This window comes from Parasteatoda tepidariorum, chromosome 1 (genome assembly GCF_982258835.1).
Source record: "Parasteatoda tepidariorum strain Cologne lab strain chromosome 1, Ptep-v5.0, whole genome shotgun sequence".
Lineage (NCBI taxonomy): Eukaryota > Metazoa > Arthropoda > Arachnida > Araneae > Theridiidae > Parasteatoda > Parasteatoda tepidariorum.
This window is the reverse complement of record NC_141755.1, coordinates 91,318,099-91,332,610: the sequence shown is the minus strand read 5'-3', so window position 1 is coordinate 91,332,610 and position 14,512 is coordinate 91,318,099. Positions and strand designations below refer to the sequence as shown.

General features: G+C 28.3%; 1 protein-coding gene across 1 annotated transcript in view; it reads right to left on the bottom strand.

Annotated features, from left to right (window-relative positions):
- Gasz (ankyrin repeat, SAM and basic leucine zipper domain-containing protein 1) overlaps positions 1 to 14,489 on the bottom strand; it is a 35,354-nt gene extending 20,865 nt beyond the window's left edge. The window contains exon 1 of the mRNA XM_087168898.1: positions 13,955 to 14,489. Within this exon, the coding sequence (XP_087025024.1) occupies positions 13,955 to 14,137 (183 nt within the window). The 5' untranslated portion in view covers positions 14,138 to 14,489. The remainder of the gene's footprint in view (positions 1 to 13,954) is intronic.
- Between the last annotated feature and the right edge of the window lie 23 nt (positions 14,490 to 14,512).

Genomic DNA, 14,512 nt, shown 5'->3' with positions numbered 1-14,512 from the left:
AGTTGGGATTAACAATAAAAAAAACGGCTTTTTGTAAAGATTCAGAAAACCGGAAAAATCAGTTATCCGGAATAACGATGGTCCCGATTGTTCCGGATAATCGGTTCCCTACTGTAACATCAATTTGTATTTTTTTTTAAAAAAAAAAGTTACCTGACGGAATTAATTATACACAAATCAAACATTATAACTTTAAAAAAAAATTTTTTTTCAATTTCTACTACTCCTATCACACTCTCCCTATATCTTGTTCAAATTTTCAATTGTTAATTTTCAATTGTTCAATTGTTAATTTCCAATTACTTTTTATTCATCCACTCAAGTTCAAATACATTTTTTAAAACTTGTAGTGGATGGCACTTGACATAAATAGAATTTTTTCAAATATTAATTCATTAATTACATTTATTTAATTAATTTTAGTTTTATATGGGAGAATTTTTTTTAATTATTTAACAAAAAGTAAGTAAAATAAGAAAATTTTTCTCATATTACTAGTTATTTTCTCTTGTAAGATCAACAGAGAAGTCATGAAAAAATAATCTCATTTTAAATGATAATGACGTAGGGCTGAAAGGAGCTAAGTACAAAAACATAGAAATTATAAAAAATAAATATTCACAAAAACATTACTCATTGAAGCGTTCAGTAGTCTTAATTCTGCAAAGATCATCTATGCTTAAAATATTTACTAAAATTAAAATACAGAACAGAACCCGTTAGCCGGAAATCAGAAAACCGGAAAACCAAAAAACCGGAATGAAATTCAATAAATTTTCTCGCCACTTTTTAAATTTTGTTTTTTTTCCTCATAAGATTTTACGATTTTTCTTTCTTTTTTTAAAGATGTTTACCTTACCATCATTTCGGAAATAATCATTAGTGTATTACTTCATAGTTTTTTCTTATTTTTAAGATTATTTCAAATATTTTTTCTTTTAACTATAAGAAAACGGCTTTTTGTAGCGATTCAGAAAACAGGAAAAATCAGTTATCCGGAATAGCGATGGTTCCGACCGTTCCGGATAATCGGTTCCCTATTGTATTTACAAAAACATTTAACCTTTGAAATTGTCATAACCATAGAGTTGTATTAGAAATAGAGCAAGCCCACTCTTATATTCCCCATCTCTCTTTGTCTCAAACATCTGAGTCCCCTCTGTTACTGGAGTAAAGTTGAAAGCTTCAGGAGTTAACAGTGACACAGTAAAACGTGATTAGTGGAACAGTAAAAAATTGTATTATATTTATTGGAACAAAACTTTACTAGATTGCAAAATTATTTTTAAATTTCTATTTTTTCAATATATGCAAAATGAAAGAAATTTTTATAATTTAAGAAAAATTAAATTTTTAAATGGTTTTAAAAACGGTAAAAATAGGGTCGAGATAGCCTGGTTGGTAGGGCACTGGGCCCACGTCCGAGAGTTCGAAGCCCGCCGGCCGAAGATCGCCGGCAAAAGTCGAATTCTTGGCCATAGATGGCGCCAATGGAAAACAAGAACAATCGCACCCCTCTGCCTAACAGGCATACGCAACAACAACGGTAAAAATGTATGCTTTGATAAAAATTATTATAATTTGACTCAGTTGTTTTCTGAATTTCTTTGGTAACAGCCCTGCATAATAATTTTTTTATTGATTTATCGATATTAAGGTTTATAAAATGCGTTTACATTTTAATTTAACATAGATTTTACATTAATACTACCTCGCTACACCCCCCCCCCCAAACTATACAATGGATTTCTTAAACTTTTATTATTTTCAACTCTTTTTATTTAGTTTGTCATTGCTGTCAATACATGGATTTATATGAGAAAGTAAAAATAGCCACCACACCCCCTTGCTGCACTTGTCTTTGAAAGTTTGCAGTTACTTCCACTATCATAAAATCATAATTATTATTATTCATTTTAATTATTAAATCATAACTACAAACACTCAAAAACATACATTTATTATTTTATAATATATGCATGCATTTCAAATAAATTACTAAGCTAATTAGCTTATTAACTCGATATATATGTTAATTTAATAAAAATTAGTAATTAATATGATTGCTTTGCTACTTTTAGAAAAGTTTAAAAAAAAATTTCTTTTACTAATTGACAATGTTATTTAATAGAACGGGTAAAGCCCATAGAAAGAAATTATTGCCTTTTTAGAATAATAATGCCCTTTTTTCTGTCTAGAATGAGCTCTGCATCTGGTGACACTTCCGCGCTCTACTTCATTCCAACTCCGTGGTTTTAACATTTTTTTTTTCTGCCAAATAATTTATGTATGATGTATGTGGATTATGTATGGTATTTTGTTTATAATATTCAAGGAATAAAAAGCAGTTATGAATAAAAGCTGTTTAATACTAAATTAGATATTAAAATAAACCTATATTTAATCACTTAATAAATATTTTCAGGAACAAATAAAAATAATCAAACATTTAAAACATAATCTGACACTACAATGAATTGCGTCCGTCTAATGTAACAAAATTCAATGTATTAATTAAAAAAAAAAAAAAAAATATGAATTTGGTACGTTGTGTCCTAAATCAATCCCGAAATTTATATATTTCATTAAATTCCAAAATATAAAGATATGATAATATAAATGTAATACGCTTTCATTAATTTAGAAAAACAGACAAATTTCGTCATAACAAACAAAAACTCAGAGAGTAAATAAAACTACCAAAATAAACGTTTAAAAATGCAACCGCCATTTCTTTGTTCAAATTCAAAAAAAAAATTTACTTTAAAAAAAAAAAAAAAAAAATCTTTGAAAGCGCGCCGTACTTATTCAAATTTAAAGGCTATTTGATTATTTTATTTTTAAATTAATAAAATAAAACTTTGAAACCATGTAAAAAAATGTAGGCAGTAGATAAAAACGATGATTGAAGTAGGTAATGCTTCCAACCTTAATAATTAAAAAAAAAAAAAAAAAAAATATTGAGGAAAGCAGACGATTTCTTATAATTCATTTTTGTCGAATATGTTAGAAACAGAAGTTTCCATTCGCCTAATTTTGGAATAAAAATTGTTCTTGAATACACGATTATACAGAAACATTCGCGGAGGGACAAAGATAACTTTAAAGCAATAATATTAATTAATTCTTTAACATTCAAAACCTAAGAGATAGGAATCTAAACCATAAAAAAAAAAAAAAAAAAAATAATAAAACTTATAAAGCAATGTATTATAAATGAACAATATTTTTGCAAGCATTTTTAGCAAGGTGAAACACATCACTCTTTTACGATTACTGTTTCAACTTCTAGATTTTTTTAATACATAGATAATCAAAATTTTAGAAATATCTAGATAGGTAAAAAATCAGTAGTTAGTTACTTGAAGGGTCGTTCTAAAAGTGAAGGTGAGGAATGCTCCAACGATTAAACCATCAACAATGCCATTTCAAAAATCAACTTAATCAAAATGAAACAGCTTTAGTAGGCATAGACAAAAATAAAAGATCCAACAGATTATCTAAACAATGAAATGCATGTCTTTGTCCCGTAAAACTTGGGGCAAAGCCAGGAGTTTTTGACAGAGCCCCATTAAAATAAAAAAAGAAAACAAATTAAAGGTATCTCACAGATACAATTTAAAAACTTCTTCAAATACCAACACATTTTATGAGCTTATTCACTCATACCACCTAACAACTTTCGAACAAAAAAAAAAAAAAAAAAATTAGTTTCGTTAACTTTTCTTTGAAAAAGTGCCGATCTTCCCAGCCTCCCGAGATTTAATACAATTCGTTCATAATTGAATGAAATCCATTTTTATTGAAACAATCTTTAAATATTTCTTTCTTAAAATTTTTTTTTTAAAGATAATAACTGTAAATTTACAAAATAAAAATTAACAGAAACTTCATATTTACGCATATAGCCGTTAACCTAACCGAAACCTAACTTTGATAGTGACAGTTTCTCAAAAAATATTTCCCAAAACAAGCAAAAACGACAATGAAAATAGTTAATAAAAAAAAGCATTAATATCAGGGCTTAGAAAAAATAAATAATATTAAAATCTCCTTCAAAGGAAGAAGGAATTTCGAAGAATCCGTTTAAATAGCATTGATTTTTTTAAAAACCACAGGTGAGAGCTTTCAACTGAGGCTTCCTTTATGCATACCCCAAAACATGCTATAGAATTGAAATAAATATAATGATAAATTACATAATCCAAAAATTTTGAAAATGTGTTTGAAATACTAATAAAAATTAATTTACTTTTAAAATAATAAAATGAGTTAGGTCAAAATGAAATGGAAAGCCTACTAAATAACATAAACCCATTAAAAGCCTTCCAAATTAAAGTAAGGCATTTTAGAGGCCACTAAAATCATCTTAAAATTTAAGGTCCTCTCAAGTCACTAAGATCTTTGTTTAAATGTCTTGAAAAACGTGATGAAAAACGTATAAAGTATAAATATGTTAAATTAATTATAAAAATAAAACTAATTAAAAAATTGTAAGAAGTTATTCCAGAATTTTTTTTCTCCTCTGAATGGATTTTGAAAATTTTACTCATAATTTTGTAAAAAAGAACAAAAGGGAAAAGAAATTTACAAAGAAAATTAAAAATTAAGTTTTATTAGTTGCTCATAAGCATCAGGTAAATAGAGCCCATAGGATAAGATAAAAATACAAAGAAAACAAAGAAAAAAATAAAATTTTCAAAAAAAAAAAAAAAAAAAATTATTTAAACATTTTTTTTAAAAATTTAAATAAAATTTTTAATAATTTTTCTTCTATACTTGTTCTTTTGGTATTTTTATCTTTATAAGTCTAACACCTGTATTTCTTTCCTTTTGGGTTGGTAGGTAGCTGGTAAAAAGTATGAAATAAGTAAACAATGGCCCTGATTTATGAATGTAAATTTCACCTAAAATGACCCCTGAATGAAAATAAAATTTCGTAAGATCATTTCAAACCTAGACTAAATAAATAAATAAAAAGTTTGAAAACTTAAAAAAATTCAAAAGCCAAATAACGAAAATAAATAACAATTGAAAAAAAATTTCTGGCATAGAGCATAGGTAGTTTCAGACAACTCTGTGACCTTTATTAAAAATAGTTTCATTCATGTCTCTTCTGAACAATAAATAATGTGTAAGATGTGAAATTTTTGTTGGCAAATGCTAGTAAGAGCTTCGCCAAGTATGTCTTGAGTGTAACGACGTCAAGCTTTCTGCATCGACAGGTGGCAAAAATAGGAACACTTCCTGTTAAATCTTAAATCATACGAATAGATGAAGAAAAGAAAACGATTTTGAAAATAATTTTTCTCTGAAAATTTATAGAGATAACTAAACAAATTTGCCGTTCAGAAATTCTGAGAAAAGAAATAAGATTTACTAACTACAACAAAATTGCCTAATTAGAATGAACTAATGAGTTCGAATTCGTTAATTTTCAGTTCAAAATTTAGTTGAATGTCGTTCCGAAATTGTAAGAAAAGAAATAAGATCTAATAAAATTACATAATAAAAATGAATGAAAAATTTCGAAATCTTTAATTTCAAGTTCTAAAATTAAAAACTCTTTTCCTTATTTTTGATTCAAGAATGTGATACCTTTAATATTCTATTCAGTTCATTAGACTAAAAATATTTTCAAAATTAATAATTCAAGTTTGACGAAATTGAAACCTGAGAAGATTAAGAACATGGAGAGAAAATAGTTACACCTTTTACCAAATTAAGCAATGAAGGACACTATATTGAATGAAAGATGACACATACAGTGGTGGCCAAAAGTGTGGACATTTTTTGAAAGTTTCATGTTTTTCAACTTTGTGTGCTAGTAGAATATATTAATTTTAACTTAAATACAAACGTTTATATATCAAATTGAAGGTAATTTAATGGAGAATTTAATAATAAATACAGTATTACAATATCTGTATTACAAAAAAAGTAATGCAACTAATTGTAAGATCTATCTTAGATTTGCATTTTTTTTAAAGTGATACTTACGCAATCAATATTTAGTATGATAACCCTTATTTTTTAAGACAGCTTCACAGCATCTTTTCATCGAGTGAACGAGTGTTTGAAGTTCATCTTTAGTAATCACATGGTGCCAAGAATCAATTATAGCTTTAATAAGTTGTCTTTTATTGGATGGACGTTTTTTCCGTACAAGAATTCTCAAACGTCGCCACAAATTTTCAATTGGATTGAGATCAGGGCTGTTTCCTGGCCATGGTAATATATCTATGCCTTTATTTTGAAACCATGCTTTGAATACTTTTGCTGTGTGGCATGGAGCTGAATCCTGCTGAAAAATAAATGGTGCGTTGTTGGAAAAGAGATCCTTGATGGAAGGTATCAATTTTGGTTTCAGGACAGTTTCGATGTATTTTTTGGCATTCAGGATGCCATCAATTACTTGAATTCGGCCCACACCATCTGCAGACATACATGCCCAAATCTTGAAATTTGTTGGGTTTTTTGTAGTTGCTTCAATGCAATCAGGATGAAGTGCTTCACCTACTCTACGTCTCACGTATTTTCTATAATCACTACCAAAGAGCGATATTTTACTCTCATCGCTCCAGATTACTTGCTCCCATTGATTTTCTGACCATTTAATGTGTTCTTTTGCCCACTTAACTCGTTTTTCGCGTTGCTTTTGACTTAAATATGGTTTTTCCTTGGAATTCTAGCTTATAGCCCAAATCCAGATAACCTTCTTATTGTTCTTGAACTTACTTCAATACCCGCTGCATTCATTTCACATCTAATGAAATTTTTCTATCTTGAAGGCATAGCCGTTTAATTTTTCTATCGGAAATAGCACTTGTGCATTTTTTTCGGCCTGATTTTGCTTTATTTTCCACTGATTTCGTTTTTTCATAACTTAAACAGAACTTTCGTACAACAGAACAAGTCACTGAACCACTAACTTGTCTTGCAATTTTAGCATAAGAGAGGCCATTTTCTCTCAATATGACAATTCGGCTTCTTTTTGTAAATGTCAAATTAGTTCTTCTTGTTGATGACATTGTTTAAAATTAGTTTAATTAAAAAAAAGGACTTTAAATATTCAAAAACAGCAATACTCTATTTAATTGTACTAGTATGCATCATTCAGCAAAATATTTCCACAACAATAACTCTTTTATCATCCAAATAATCTAAACTATTGTTACAGATATTTGATTGGTCCTAAGAACAGTGTTTGCGATTGGCTAGTACGCTTTTATTACAAAACACGTCCTTATTCAAAACGATTTGTGTTGGTTCCACTAAAATGAGCATAACTTTTTTTGCAATACAGAAATTTTAATACTGTTTTGTTATTAAATTCTACATTAAATTGCCTTCAATTTGATATGTAAACGTTTGTATTTAAGTGAAAATTAATATATTCTACAAGCACACAAAGTTGAAAAACATGAAACTTTCAAAAAATGTCCACACTTTTGGCCACCACTGTAAGTAGTTACATGAAATTTCAATTCAATTAAAAAATATTTTTAAAAAAACTTCTATTAGTTAATCTAAACTGGTTGAACCCAATAAAAATATTTTTGTTGGTTTAGCACTTTAGTCAAAAGTAAATGAAAGGTTTTTAAATTCATTACCATTTCAACAGTTCTGCGAATATTGAATTGTTAATTCTAATTATTTTTAAATAAAAAATAAAGAGATACATCAGTATTTTGAAATGATAAATTATAATCACATAAGATTTGTCACTGCATTTGCTAATATTATTAGATGAGTGAATGGCCCTCAATTCTTATTTTTTTAAAATCTCCCTATTAAGAAAATACTGAGAAGAGATTCAGAAAATATTGAGTATACTTGTGTTCCCCCCCTTTGAATGCTAATTTCTATCTAAACGACGTCATAAAATGCTTTTATAAAATAAAACTGCCAAGTCATAAAATATGACTTAAAAGAAGAATAGAGCTTGTTTTTAAATAAATGATGTTAATTTCCTATTGATTTAATTAGAAAAAGAAAGAAAGAAAAAGATGTGCATTTTTATTTACTCATTCTGTTTAGTGGTGTACAGTAACAAGAAGTCATCAGGTTATAAAATATTTATCTATATACAGTTCAAATTAGAATTTAATAGCCAAATTGACCAAAGTCATACATTTTGCTTTAATACTTTTATTAATTATATGTAAAATGGTGATAGTTTTGTTTATAGTCCTAGTTTAAATTGATTTTCCAGCACAGTGCAGTAGAAGAATAAATTATGACATTAAGTCTCTCTCTCTCTTTTACAACATTTGATGTTTTTTTACCATTTTGAAAATATGTAACCTATAATTTTTAATTTTTACGATTTTTAAAAAAAATTAATTAAACACTCACAAAAACAAGCATAGCTCAAACATAACCCTGCTAACAAAAATAAGCAAGCATAAATTTTAGCAACAAAAATTAGTGCATACCTTGATATTTAATCAACAAGTAAAATAATCGCTGTAAGATTTTGCTTTTAACTTTAAATAATTTGACATCCCCTGTCATTAACAAGCAGTTTTTTTTTTTTTTTAAGCGATGAATGAGAAAGTGTACTTAGATTATGGAAAATAGTCTTCAAATGAATAAACACATAATAAATTTGTCATTTATTGCCTACAATAAGAGTGTTGCCTGCAATACTAACCAGGGGTCGGTCCAGACATTTTGTGCAAATTGTTTTTGTAAAATTGTGAAAAAATTACTCGTAATTTGTGAATATAAAATAAACGTTAAGTCCCATTCTTTCAACCCGAACCTTTTTTGAATTTGTGCAAATTCGGTCCGTTTGTTGAAAAAACTTTTTCAATGAGTTTTTAAATTGTAAAGACATACAGAACTATGCTCAACACTGCAAAATTATAATTAAAAAAAATGAAATTTCAAAAAATAAACAGCAATTGCTGCTTGCTGCTACTATATTCGAGATGCAACATACAAATATTTGGTATTTAGCCTATACTGCTGAACGCAGAATATTCATTTTGGACGAATAATGGAAGAAGCGTCTGCTGAAGACAAAACTTAGTTCGTTTACATCTTTCTTTCTGCCCCCACCCCTACCTGGGCATTTTTGGTTTATTCGATTAACAAAACAATAATGAAGATAAACAAATTTGTGAAGGGTCCGATTAAAAGATAAATTATTTTGTGAAGGGTCCGTTTTTATGAAAAGATACTTTGTGAAGGACCCAAATTTCTTCTAAACAGACCCTTGCTAACAATGACCTTTTTTGATTATTATTAAACTTTAATGTTGTTTTAATAATATCATTATCCAGCATTAAAAATGTTTTATAAGTAAGCAGAATATATCTTTTATTTAAAATTAGCATTTACCACATTAGTAAAGCATTTATATCATTGCTCATTAAAAGCGGAGCTCGAAAGTAATGGTGGCTTGAGAACACTAGAATTCAATCCGAACTATAAAAATATTTATCACATGTCTTTTGGAGCAACAATCAGTTTAAAGGGATTGTATGCTGTTATGATTTTATGTTTCGATCTCTATTTTTGTCACAAAATACTACATTTCATCGTTATTGTGACATTTCACATTCTGTGTAACGTAATTTTTCCTCTAAATCCACTTTAATAACTTATAAATAATCTAATAAAGACAAGTAAACAAACCAGTGAAAACATGTACTAGTAATATATTTTAGCTAATGAACCTACAGGCCAGTGCCCTTGGTTTTTGTTATTTTGACCGGTTGATTCTTTGTATTCTGAGTCATTGGAGAAAAAAAATATCTTTAAATAAAATATTAAAGCTGCAACTTTTCATTTTCCACCACATATGAAGGTATAATCACTATTTCTATTACATATACATAATACATTAAGATTTTGTAAATATTTTTGTATGAGCTCTTTCAATATTGGATAATAATGCAATAATAAAGTTTAAAAAATTTTCTGCCTTATGCTAAAGTTCATTATTGATTCTTAAATCGTTCGCAACTTTATTTATTTCTATATACATTTATTTATTTTTCTAATTTAGATTGCTCACCTGTATTAACATTTCATCAATTCAGGCATTTATAAGGCAGATTCGTTGGCCACTTTTTCAGAGGCACCATATTAGGTGGGCCAACATTGCTCCCACAGTAAGGACAGATAGTACAGTGAATGAAAGAACATCCATGCCTTGCCCGGGATTCAAACCCAGAACCTTCCTTTTGCAAGACCAGTTTCCAGACCCCTACACAGTCCGGTCGGCTATTTTTATAAGCAAAATTTTAACTTTTTTTTTTGCTGAAGATGGCTGTGTAGATAAGAATAGTTTATACTTATCTTGTAAAAAGAAAAAAAAATTATTAGTTTACTTCTCTAATTTCATCCGCATGCAAATTTTGAGAAAATTGCTTTTATAAAACTTCAATATGTTCTTTTAAGATGATCAAAGATGTTTTTCACCTTCTTGATATTATCTAGGTTTATAAAAACACAAATTTTATTGAAGTATTTAATTTAAACTGGGAGGCTTTGCCCCCTGCTGACCAAATCTTGGAACTACTTTAGCACTTCTCTTGCTTTCCTCTCACACTGAAAACATTCCTTCTGTCTAGCTCTGTACACTTTTTAGAGACTTAGAATAAATAGTGCATAAAACTTTTCTCAGTACAAAATTCTAAATAAATACATTTAAATATAAATTTGAAATTGGCAACAGTTTACGGATTTTTCTTAATGACACAATTCTAAATTTCCGTATTCAGAAGCACACAACAGCTTTAAGTCTTTTATTCTATCACAAAATGTATAAGAACCAAAGAAAATAGTGAGAAAACTAAATATAGTCTTAAAAAAGGTTAGAATTAAAATAAGATTTGGTAACTGAAATAAAACTTTACGTTGAGTTCAAAGTTAAACATTTCTTTTTTTCTGAGACATTTCTTAACCTCTAAATTTTATTTACAGACACATTTCTAATTTTCAGTGTTCAGATACACAACAGCTTTAAGTTCTCAGAATAGCATGTTGTCCTCAGAATAGCAAGTTCTACAATGTAAAAAACCACAAATAAAAAATGAAAAAGGGTCACAGTATTAAAGTAGGCAAAAATTAAGACAGTATTTTACTGTTGAAACAACATTTTAAGTCAATGAGCCATGCCATCAACCAAGGCAACATAGAAGTTGGCTATTTTAAAGTTTTGAAAGAATTTCTTTAAAAACACAATTGTTAAAATGTACATTTGGCGACACAATGTAGATAGAATTGAAGGATTTTACTGTTAATATACCAACACATAATTGATCATGGCTAAACACTGGTTTAATTAAATCCAAACAAATTTTATCAAAGTTTTGTTTCTAGGGTTTATTTATAGTTATTGAAAAAGCTATTCTAACTGGAAATTGTTTACACTTAAATTTGAAAGGCATACTAATATCAAATGAAATGAGAGGAATTCAAGGAATAAGATAATGCCATCATCGCAATTTTTTTTTGCCCCAATATTTTTTTCAATTTAATTATTGTTAGCCTCTTTCCATTGCATAGCAAAATTTAAATGGAAGAAAATAAAACTTAGCTTTCAACAAAACTTAATTTAACTTGAAACAAAACAAAATTTAATTAAAATATGGAATAATGAAACAGGATTTAACTGCTTTGCTTTATGCTTAGGCCTGTAGGTGATTCATTTATAAGATTTAAATTAATCATAAATTAAAAGAATATTTGTTTGTTTTTTCAAGCAACTTTTGTTGAGTTTAATTAATAAAAGTGCAAAGGGGAAATTTTCGTATTGTGATTTGTCACGCCAACTCTGATTGCCAAGATGCCAAATAGATTTCAAACTCGCAATTTATTTTAAAAGAGAAACATAAGATGTTTGCCCGGAGGTTGGCTACGAGTTATACCTTTCGAATTGGTCCCTTTCTGCGATTTTTGTTAATTTCTCATGGACCACTGATTAGAAGTTACCGCAGATCGCAACACTGAAATCTCCCTGATGTAAATACGGACATATATAACTCTAAATTTTGTTAGTTCTAAAAAAAATTTGTTATTCAATATGTTTTCCATTCAACTTCAACCTAAAAATAAATCTCTGCAGGTAATTTGTTTTCATAATGCCAATGAATGAAAAGAAATTTGATGAATTTTACAACCACATATGCATATAAGTGTTTTATAAAATATAGTCAGAAAGCTTTGGACATCACACAGAGAAATAATGATTCTTACTACCACCTTCTCTTCTTTAGAATCAGAAATGATTCTTTTAATAAAATTCCCTAACCTTAATGTCATACATAAATAAAGTTTGTATTTGTTAATATCAAGTGAAGAATTAAGGAGAAAAATTACTTTCACCTTTGGTTACAACACAGCACACATTCGCAAATGATTTAAGCTCTGGTGTTTTTATTTTTAAATTAATTCATTTTTTCAAATTAAGAAAAAAGGAAGAATTGAACTAAAAAGCTAGTTAATAACTTTTAAAAGCATTACTATAAATCAGGGGTGATTGTGAGCCCAACTTGAAAATCTTAAAAACTTATTGAGTTAGTCATTAATGATGCTTTTCAAAACAATTATGTCTTTATAAATTTAAATCATTGATGTTTTCAAAACATGAAATTCTAAATAAATTATATGCTGTGTAATTTAAATGAAAAATTAAGAATAAGTTTACTTTTAACTCTAATCACATCTATTATTCAATCAGAAAAAATATTTACAAATGAAAGAGATGCGAAGTATAGATTCTAGTTCTAATATTCTTAAATTTTTTTTATTTTAACAAGATTTTTTTATACATAAATGTAATTGATGATTTCTTGACACTTTTGGACCTTGGATTTCTGGAAACTTCTGGATCACCATTAGGGAAAAATTCGGAGCACAACCATCGATGATAAATGTAAGAGTAGCTGGGGGCTTCCAAGAAAGTGGAAGTTAGGAATTGAAACATTACATTATTTAAAGCCCGGACTGGAAAGTACTTTCTTACAGTTTCAAAGGTACTTTCTACAGGTATTTATATAGAAAGAATTTTTTTTTTCTGGACACTGATAACTGAGCTTTGCTGCATAAAAGTCAGAATCTACCAAGTTACGGATTCTACTTTGACGACAAGCCTTATTCTTTTTAATTAAAAAAAAAACTACCAAAAATTATGATTAATTTTCTGAAAATCATTTAAAGAAAATTGTTTTTGAAACATTTACACTCAAATTAAACACTCAAATTAAAGAGTCGGTACATTACAACAGGTGGACGTTACTTTGAACAGGATATGTAACCAACATATTTTCAGGAGTTACTAAATTAGTTAAGGAAATTATTAGCTTGTATACAAAACTCTGGTACATTGTAGAATAACTATATGGGAGATTTCCGTATCGTGATCTGTGGAAGAATAACCTTCAAGTCTTGGCAACTTCCGGGCAGTGGCCCACGAGAAAGTAAAAAAAATAAATAAATAAATAAAAAATAATCACAGGAAGTGACCAACTTGAAATGTATAACTCATAGTCACCCGAGGGCAAACATCTACATGTTTTCTTTAAAAAAATTTGAGAGTTTAAAATCTATTTGGCACCTTGGCAATTAAAGTTGGCGCAACAGATCACGATATGGAAATATCCCCCATTTATACCTGGAGATAATATATTTTAATACAGAAGATTATTTATAACCTAATAAAATATTAATAAAAGTTTTCAAATAGAATAATAGGGAATATAAAATCTTATTATGATGTAAAATCAAGTAAAAAAAATAAAGAATTTAGTATCAATTAAGCATCAAAATCTCTAAAGCAAGTATTAGCAGAACAAGGTGAGATGTAAACTTGAAACTACTGAAGACATATTTTTTAAGGAAAGAATAAAAGCTTACTGTCACAAATAAAGTAAGACAGTTAGCGACGATGTTTATGAGAAATAAAAGACAAATTAAGAATTCGAAAAAATTTACTTACGTATTGTCCTTCGTTTACTAAGTTTGGAGAAGGCTGTATCGGACTTTTAACATTTTGTTCCGCAGAGACAAAAATGTCCTGAGAGTGCGTGTTTCCTGTGGATTCTGAAGAAGGAAAAACAATATCGTCAATTTCATCGTCATCATCCGACTCCATACCGGCAGCAACAGCAATTCTTTTCATCCTGTAATGTCTAGCTTTTCTAAATAATAAAAATTATTCTATCTAAAACTAAGCCCGATTTTTGCACATATAGAGAGATTACTTCAAAATATTAAAAAAGCAGGATGCAAATTTATGTCAAGAAATGTGTAAGCGAAGAAAAATTATCAAGAACTCAATTTCAGAGCTAAAAAGTATTTAAATAGTAGCAAACAATCCCGCATGAAAGCAGATTCGTATTTATTTGTTTATAAATTACTTTTTTTGCAGTTACAGTTAAAATGTCTTTCGAAACTACAGTAATTTAAACAATGGTTCGTAAGTTCTACTCTAGGGTGCGCTGCAAACTCCTTGCGACTAGGTTCTATTCATTGGCTCTTTCAAGCTCCAATCAAA